Source organism: Patella vulgata, chromosome 4 (assembly GCF_932274485.2).
Source record: "Patella vulgata chromosome 4, xgPatVulg1.2, whole genome shotgun sequence".
Classification (NCBI taxonomy): Eukaryota; Metazoa; Mollusca; class Gastropoda; family Patellidae; genus Patella; species Patella vulgata.
The window spans coordinates 70,118,951-70,128,975 of record NC_065882.2 but is presented as its reverse complement, the minus strand read 5'-3'; the positions used below and the strand labels follow the sequence as shown (position 1 = coordinate 70,128,975).

General features: G+C 34.5%; 1 protein-coding gene across 2 annotated transcripts; it reads left to right on the top strand.

The window, feature by feature from the left end:
- The first annotated feature begins 1,620 nt into the window (after positions 1-1,620).
- On the top strand, positions 1,621-10,025 carry LOC126818711 (integrator complex subunit 14). Of its 2 annotated transcripts, none has more exons than XM_050546246.2 (10): positions 1,621-1,704; positions 2,624-2,785; positions 3,166-3,336; positions 3,654-4,039; positions 4,711-4,856; positions 5,839-5,983; positions 6,986-7,065; positions 7,808-7,980; positions 8,493-8,558; positions 9,700-10,025. In XM_050546246.2, exons 2-10 carry the CDS (start codon positions 2,627-2,629, stop codon positions 9,922-9,924), a joined length of 1,551 nt encoding a protein of 516 aa, XP_050402203.1. In that variant the 5' UTR covers positions 1,621-1,704; positions 2,624-2,626; the 3' UTR covers positions 9,925-10,025. The 2 variants fall into 2 exon arrangements, with proteins under 2 accessions (XP_050402203.1, XP_050402202.1); XM_050546245.2 differs by having other exon boundaries at positions 1,635-1,937.

Here is a 10,025-nt window from a genome sequence, read left to right as displayed (position 1 = left end):
CTGTCCAACCTCGTGGGTTTTCTCCGGGTCCTCCAGTTTCCTAACACTGCTAAAGACCCCTACGCGCAAGCGAATTATGTAAATAAAATTAAACCATATGTTAGTCCCGAAATGACCTAGTTTGTGTTGAGTGGACGTTAAACCCCATTTCTCTCTCTCTCCGTCTTGAACCCGATGGAGGAGGGATGTGAGAGATTTATATACATGATGTATATACAATTATGTCCCGTTTTTGAAAGAAGGTGATCTTCAGATTTTTTAAAGGCTAAAGAAAGAAAAGACCTTCGACCAGAGCGCGGCACAATGTTGTTGCATGCAATACTCAGTCATCAACATCCGCGCCCCTACCCAGCATATAAAGGAAATTATTTAAAAAAATGTCTAACTATATATTTGGGTCTGTGTTTAAAGATTCGTAAAGATATTTAAAAACAGTTTATGATGCCCGGAATAAAAGTTGTATGCCAAAGACTCAAATTTGTTTTCATGGAAACAAAAATAATCAAATTCGAGAGAGAATGTAGCAAATATCACATTAGTATATAATGATAGGTTGATAAATGATATGTGTGCATAGGTTGATAAATGATATGTGTGCATAGTTTTATAAAGATATCTACAATGTCTTGAGATATGGCCCGCAAGCAAGGGCTATTATTAACGTAGATGTCGAGAAACAATGAATAGTGTAAAATTAACAATGCCATATTGATAATATTTACAAGATTTTGTTATAAACAATGTAAGTTTAAGTAATCTCTTGATGTCGATGTTGGTGCGTATAAATCAAAAAGTAATAATTTGAGCCCATCCGGCACATATATAGCAGCGTGGAACCAATAGCATCTTCAAATTGTCATAATCCACGTATTTGCTACTATAGGTGTAAGGCCTGTGGCTTCTAAACTTGTCTTTACCTATAATCAACCCCTTTGACCCACAGGATTGTTGTCAAAAGCCCTAAAACCTGTTTTACCACTCACTATTTATTTATTTTTTTTAAAAAAGAAACTAAATGAAAATTTGAGAGCGATAACACACCCAATTTTAAAACTTACCACCAAAGAAAAGGAGTAAGATTTAAGAAGAACAAGTTGACTTTTTACAAAGTAGGATCAATTCATCAACGATAAATTCATAAGGCTACAAGTACAAGTATATTATTATTAAGAATTTTTATATATCGCCATTTAAGAGCGCTTAACACATATAAATCAAGCGAAAATTTATTGTAAATTTACTCTCATGTGCGTACAACAATCTTGCCTGTATAATAAATAGATAACTGAAATGGGGTTATGGTGTAAATCCATACTAGAAGATAAAAGTGCGATTATTGCTTGTCTGAAAAAAAAGTAAAACTCGCAATGTAATGTCCCAGACCAGAAGTTACGAAAAGGTCAGGTTGACCGTTTGTTAGCCGACGAGTCCCGATTTTTCACGAGCATAATAAATACTCCGAAAAGAAATAGTATGTAATGGAGATTAAGAAAATAATAAACGGTCCTGAAAACAATCTAAATAAAGGCTGTATTATAGAAGGCAAGTTCTGGATGCAAAATGTATTTTTGAAACTAATTTCCTATAGACTTATCTAATTTCGTTTCGCGGTTTTTACCAACTTTTTAAAACATGGCAGCAACATAAATGAATAAAAATAAATATTTACTTTATTGGATAAAATAAAACATAAAACAAATAGAGGTGCGCTAATTTTAACGTTATAGGCATAGAAAGGCAGCAGGTTTAAATGACAGAAACCGTGTGGCCTATGGTTTCATACATTTTATTTATATCCGAAATATTGGGAATAGTCAGCTGAGTTGTGATAGATCCATAGATTTATACTGGAACTTGGAATTGGAAATAGATCTCGGTGTTCGCCGATAGACCAGTCCGGTTTCACATGTCTTAGTCTTTACACCTCTTGCGTGCAGGTAACAGAACACTTGACAGTTATGATTTAGTGAAGAATAGGTAGACAGAATTCAAAGTTTAATGCATTCCGAGTTATAATGTGGGGATAGGCGCATGAACTGAAGGCCCACAATGCACAAACAGTAAAGATGAAGTGAAGCCTACAATTCCTGGCAGCATCGCGCTGATTGACCGAAACAGGGATCCCATGTTAAAGTCTTTGAACCCACAACTAGAATGATCCGTGATCAAATCCCATCAGTATTTATAGGCGGTGAAGAACCTTTGGATATTTCATACTTGTCAGGGGTAGCTGACAAAGAGAATATTGCCTAGTATTTGGATGCCATGAAGTGCCAAGGTCCACCCACTGACCGGTACTGAAATGTACATAAAGGATCCTTTGACAATTGAAATTCAATGAACAGTTGGCAGAAATGCTGCTGTCTTATTTGTAGTTTTAGAGTGCAAGTGAAACTGATTTATAATCCTTGTGGTGATAACAGTATTGCATTCATTATGGAGTAATGCTGTATTAAAAAGAATCTACATGTATATGTACCAGTATGTGTGAAAACCCTTGTCTCAGTAAGATGGAAAGGTGTGCTTATAGAAAAAGTGTTGATAACATGCATTTTCTTTTAATCAATGAGTAGGCCTATAATTCTTTTATCTTTGTCAAAATTTTTAATTTTGTATATTTCAGAAAATGCCAACGGTAATAGCATTGGATGTATCTCTGTCTATGAGTCGTTTGGTAAAGACAGAAGGTAGTGAAGAATACGATAAACGTCACTTGGCTATTCATGGTATTAATACATTATTAGACCAAATTAATGCACATTCTAAATTAGAATTTGTTTCTTTGGTGAGTAAGATTGATTTAAAACAAATTGGGATCCGAAATTGACCATTAGGTGATAGGTACATGAATTCCCAATGAGAAAACAGTCTGGAAAATCAGAAGTAAATTTGTTGGTCCTCCTGGTTAGTAAACCAGTGCCATGCTGTATCATCTAGTAGCAATGTTAACAATATTGTTTGAAACTGATTTTAAGGAGGTAGAAAATAACTAGAATGAAGGAAGTAAATTTAGCTTTATAATCCTTCAGATCATCCCCTTTGTCTCTAATTCTAATTAGTGATATATGATTAATTCACATTATTTTATAATTTCTTTCTTACAGGACCATTGAATATTGTATTTATTTTTTATCGATTGATAACAATTTGAATTGTGTTTTACAGGTTGTCTTTTCATATCTTTATGAACAACTAGTTTCGTTCACAAGAGAATATGACACAATTAAAACAGCACTGAATAAAGTGGAAGTATATAATAAAACCTGTATAGAAACAGCTCTCAATGGTATCAGTGCTATTATTTTAGAAGAATGGGGAAACAGTTCACCATGCCAGGTTGAAATTTTACTTTTTATAACTCTGTTTTTTTTTCTAGGATTATTGGAAGGAAAGCATTGCTTGAACAACACAAAATCATGGTGAAAGTGCATTAAAGGGGGACAACTCCATGGAGCTTGGGTTTAAATCTGTTGTTTTGGGGTTTCCCATCTGAAAATTAAGCTTAAGTAGTTTCAATGATAAAAGAGAAGCAAATTTGCACCAAATGCACTATGACCAAAAAAATGATCATTGATTTGTATAGTAAATTTTGTAAGAGTTGTTAAAGAAATGTTAGTCTTAGTTGTAGCTTTTTTTTTTATTATTTTTTACAGGTAATACTGATAACTGATGGAAGTCCTGGTATTGGTCAAGGTTCATTGAAAAACTTTCTACTGTCTTACAGTCAAAATGATGCAAAAACAAACAATGCTAAATCACCTCTTCCTTTTAAATTCCCGTGTAAACTTCATGTTGTGTGCATGGCCAATGGAAGTGATCCAGATTTTAAAAATTCTCTGTCTATGTATGAGAAAATGATAGAAATAAATGGACAAGGCGGTGAAGTGTTTTATCCTGAAAGTACTCTTAGTTTAAAATCAGTGCAACAAACATTCAGTAATTTAGCAGAAAAATATTTTCATCCATTTCATGGTGTGTTACATTGTGGTAATTTAAAAAATTCTGTTCAGTTATTTCCTCATCCTGTGCCATATTTTGTGTAAGTAATTCATATTTTTAGAATACAGAGTATAGAGTGATTCCATAGAATTGTGATTCCATAGAATTGTGATTCCAGAGAATTGTGATTCCAGAGAATTGTGTCCAGTGTCCAGTTCTATTACTAAATTCCATGGACACATTTCATTTGTTCTTTGCTTAGTAGATTCAGGATTGACACATATCTGATATAATAAACAACAAATTCAAACATAAATTTAAAAGTAATAATGCATATACCCGTTCTATCTCTACAGAGGTATATCTTCCATAGATCATGAGATACTTAGATCAAGGAAATACTGTCCTTTAATTGCCGTTGGGGGGGATGGCCGAATGGTTAGCATGTGCGCTGTATCATAAGGTCTGTCATTGAGTCACCTGGCATAGTTTCGATTCCCCGGTTGTATGTGACAAAGAATAGAGTCGCCTGTCCAACCTAGTTGGTTTTCTGCGGGTCCTCCGGTTTCCTCCCACTGCTAAAGCAAATTATTGAAATAAAATTGTGCCATGTGTTATGGCCAAAATGACCTAGTTTGTGTCGAGTGGACATTAAACCCCATTTCTCGCTCTCTCAATTGCTTTTGAATATTTAATACAATATATTTTAAATTACTAGTTGTCCTTTCATTGGGGTTAACAATATTGTATCATCTTAATTGTATATTTCAGTGATTCTGATCTAGGTAAAATAGAAAGAAATATATCACATGATATACATATCTGTGGTTTTATGGACATAAGTGATGTATCTAGTCCACCAACGATATCCAGACATCTGGTTATACCTATGGCTAAAGATAAAATAAAATTAGATGGTAAATATTGTCAACACCTATTGGTCAAGAAATTTGATGGAATATCACTGCATATTCCCATTAAGTATGCTCAAATTATAGCGCGTTCAGACGCTTAGTTTTAAACCAGTTCATAATCGCCGGGGCTTTTAAGACAGCATCTTGTTGCGTTCACACATACTATAAGCCAAACCAGTTTAACTATTCTGACCTCTTCGGTTAGAGTTAAATACGCATGGGTAGCTTTATGTTCTTTATTCGGTTCTCGCACGCTTTCGATAAAATTGGCACTGCCAGACCCCGAAGAATGTAACTTACTGCGCATGCTCAAAGCAAGCTGGAGCCGGAGTTTTTAAGCCAACCCGTTCAGACGGCCAAGATGAACCAGTTTAAAATAAAAAGCCTTCTCGAAGACAGGTCGCGAGCTTGGGTTTTTAAACTGGTTTGATGCCCCACATTTGCGTTCAGACGCTTAAGTTAAACTGGTTTAACGATCCCCGGGGCTATTAGATAGCATGCATAATTTGAGACCAATCGGTTTATCCATCAATCAGATACAGACCCAATCAGTTAATCCATCGAGAGTGAGTTGTGTAAATTGCATTTATATTCTAGGTGAAAGCATCCAAGCTATTAAGACGCACCACCATTTCTTCTTCATTACGTTTGGCAATCCGTTATCTAAATCTGACAATACTATTGTCCAATCGGTATAGTAAATGGCGGGATTTTGATTCCCCGGTTGTACGTGACAAAGAGCAGGGTCGCCTTTCCAACCTTGTGGGTTTTCTCCGAGTCCTCCAGTTTCCCCCCACTGCTAAAGACGCCGACGTGCATGTGAATTATTGAAATAAAATTGAACCATATGTTAGTCCCGAATTGACCTAGTTTGTGTGGAGTGGACATTGAACCCCATTTCTCTCTCTCTCTCTCTCTGTTATAGATTCTGTAATTTTTGACAATACTATATATATTAAATTGGTATATTAAATGTTTAATATAGATTCCGTAAGTAAAGATGGTAAGAATGGTAAAAGTGAAGATGATGAAGAGGTTTCAACAGTTGAAGAAGGGAAAATACCAGCGTTTACAGTAATGTTACATGGTAGTCTGAAGGTGGAGGGTATGGTAGCTATAGCACAAGTAGAGTACGATTATCTTTCTATTATTTAATTTATAGTAAAACAAAATTCAACAAGTTGAAACAATATTTGTGTAGTAAAATAGAGGGTATTGGTTTATCAATTTGTTTTGATATCAAAAAATAGGGGATCAAATATTGAAACCAGCTTTTACTGATCATGGGTTGTACCTGCGAAGCTGACATTGTAAGTGTGCTTAGTCAAATACGTGGGACAGAAAAATGAGGCCGAATGTTGGTGTGCAGCAATAAACATACATCTGTCTCAGTGACCAGAGTATTGTGTTGAAGAGACATTAAATTTCGAAATTTTTATGAGTTATTTATTGATGAAGCTAGTGACATTCCCATTCAAGTGTCGCTATCCAACATTTGACTGTACCTGTCAGCTCACGCCTTTTATCAAGGGATATTTAGAATATTTTTACTTCCCATCAACATAATGTTTGGAGGTTTGATCTAGTTTTAGGTTAATATCTTTAATTTGTTTATTATTAATACAGGGTTATAAAATTCAATATTGGCTCTGTCTGCAATCTAATTAAAACACAGATCCTATTTCGTTTCGTTTTTTATAGTTTAAAATTTTGTTTTACTTGTCTTTACTACACTAGGATCTGGAAGAGTTATTATATTACCAGCGTTTTGGTTGAAATGATGGATAAACCAATGAAACGATCTGTTACAGCGACTTCTTGGCGTGCCATGCACGGAACTATGGGTAAACCACTAGAAACGTGAACGTTGATTGATTAATCAATGGCTGACATCATAGGGTCAAAAGCCGGTTGTACAACCCCTAACACGACCTTCGAGTACAACTTGTCAGATCTTCATGTAGTGTAGGCCATTGAAAGTATAAAAAAAAACTAAATTATAGATCTGTATTTTAATCAGATTGGCTCCGTCTGCAGACTAACATAAATGTAGACAGATACCCACTTTACACAGCAAATCCAACTTGATTAAATCAAGAATTCTTGTCATTTTAAGGTATTTATATTTTCAGTGATGATTGGTATGCTATGTTATTTTCATGGGCAGACAGCAAGAAAAAATCTAATTTATTACTTGCCCTGTTTGAACCAGGTTTGCTATTAATGATTATCCTCCTGTAATCTTTATGTTTTGTTTATATAGTATGCATTGTAATGTAATGTTATAGAAGAGTATTTAAAAACATAATTGACAGTTTTATTTACTTTTTACTAAAGGTACATTATATAAGATTTAAATACAGAGCTAGCCATTCTTGCTATAATAGTTTGAAAAGAGATAATGTAAACTGAATAATTTGAAAATTTCATTCAAATTACTCTATTAGGAGCGAAGATATTAGCCTTTGAAGGTTTAACAAGATGTGTACAATAATTTCAATCACCGTACTAGTTGTTCGAATCTAAGTCTTGCTCCTCCATTTTTAAATTAAATCAAAATATAACTGAGCCTTTCTAATCTATTTCATATCGGAGAAATCTGATGCCATCGAGAGTTGATTTTGCCCTGGATCAGTTAATTAATGTTTAATTAACAATTTAGATAACATTTCAGGCCTAAAGAAAGACCTGCAATAGGCAGATTTAGCTCTTGCATAATGTATGTTTAACACTTTCACTGCTAAATATCTAGATCTCTGTTTTGACATCATCTTGTCTTGCTGCTAAATACAAAATCTTCATGTTTGTGACATGATCACAACAAACAGATGTCTTGTCATGTAAATAGGGGAATTAACATGGGGTATACCCCTGTTAGTGTAAAAATGCAGAACCAGTGAGCAGAATTGAGATTTGTGATAACAGTAAACAAGTTTTCTCTATGGTCTTTTCAGGTATACATTCAATAAGCTGGTTGGGATCATTAAACAAATTGGCGCCAGTGTCAGACTTTGAAGAATCCCCATATGGTCCAGATGACACAAAAACTCCTTTCCCTCTAAGACCATCAGATAAACGTAGTTATGCTCAGAGTTGTGTTGTGTGGATTAAACCTGGTGGCTTACAGGTAAAACATTATTTGGATGTATTCACTTTTTGATAACATCATTTGGATGTATTCACTCTTTGAAAACATCATTTGGATGTATTCACTTTTCGAAAACATCATTGGGATGTATTCACTTTTCAAAAACATCATTTGGATGTATTCACTTTTCGAAAACATCATTTGGATGTATTCACTTTTCGAAAACATCATTGGGATGTATTCACTTTTCAAAAACATCATTTGAATGTATTCGCTTTTCAAAAACATCCAGACAATACAGATGGTGAATTTGTTAATATTTAAGAAGAATGTTGGTTAATATCCTCATGGCTCATTGTTCGTTTCTTCCATAAATTGTGTTACCCAGGTATTGATATGTGAATTTTGTTCATTTCTTCCATTAATTATGTTACCTAGGTATTGGTATGTGAATTTTGTTCATTTCTTCCATAAATTATGTTACCTAGGTATTGGTATGTGGATTTTGTTCATTTCTTCCATAAATTTTGTTATGTGATTCTGTTTTCTAGGCTGATTTACAGAAAGTTTTAAGACATGCCAGAAAATTACCTGATAAACAACAACAGTTTTATAAAGTAAGTACCTTATTTCTAAACAAACAAACAATTTCATTAAATGCCAGAGAAACGTTTAATATTTGGGGAATTTACATGATAGAAACTGTAAAGAAACATTCTGGCATTTAAATTATTGTCTTAGGAAATCAAATTCTTCTCAAAATTAAGATTCAAACCATTTATTACACTTACATCATGTTTGAAACAAATACGATCTTACTATGGACCAGAGGGGATGGGTGTCATCGGGTCAAGTTGCATGGTTTCAATTCCCCGCTTGTAAGTGACAAGGAGCAAGGTTTCCTAAGTCCATAACGCTCCTCACACTGCTAAAGATCCCTATGCACATACGAATTAAAGATATAAAATTGAACCATGTGTTAGTCCTGAAATGACCTAGTTTGTGTCGAGTCGACATCAAACCCTATTTCTCTCTCTACTATGGACCAAGAACCAAGCATGTCATCGCTGCCATATGTGACATATCAAAAGGCGAAATCTGTACAATTGTACAAGGATCCGGCCAATCTGTTCCTCAGAGAATTACGAGTCTTCTAATATCTCTGTAAAAGATGACTGCCTTTAACATGTGCCGTCACAGCACACGCCGTCAATCATTGGCTGAATGGTGCGTGCATTGTTTACAAAAGACGTTACTGCTTCGGGCAGAATGCTGCCTTTTAGTCATTTTAATACCCATTTACACTAAATAGGAAATAATTTTTACCTACAAATACGTCAAACGTCTTTATTTTTCTAATACATCAAAGAAATGTTTTAGAATTTAATTTGTCGGTGGATAAAAGTTAATATTTGAGACTGATTAAGTCGCATTGATGTCATTCTTATCAGTGATTGTAGCGGCCTAGCGAATATTCGCTGCTGATTAGTGTGGGATCCGGAATGCCAAGTTTGATGTCAATTGTACTTGAATTGGCGAAGCCTTCAACTCTTCTCAAAGAGTGTCACCAACAAGAACAAGAAAAACAACAAGATGAGTAGTGCTTTGGGGCCTAGTTCCTGATCCAAAAATTATATAGATGGTTTTGTTAAATGTTTCAAGATTTGATCTCACTCATAGCAAAGTTGGCTATATTATTGTTGCCTGACCATTCTAAGTATAACCACTGGTAACCTGTTTTAAAATATCTTTTTTCAGGAGCTTAATAGAATAAGAAGAGCTGCGTTGTCGTTCGGTTTTTTGGATCTACTTGATGCCATAGCTACAATGTTAGACAGAGAATGCACTATGTTACCAGGAACAGCTCATCCAAGTGCTGCCTTACAATTATCACATGCTGCAAATACTTTACGTAGCGAAATGGCTTGTGATGCCTCCCAAATGGTTCTGCCACTACAGACTAACTTCAGTAAAAATGATTAAAATGGATATGAGATTATTTACTAAATAATTATGTAGATAGATCTATTTGTGTATATTTGTATATAAACAAGCTAATGAATAAATATTCATTTCAAAACAGA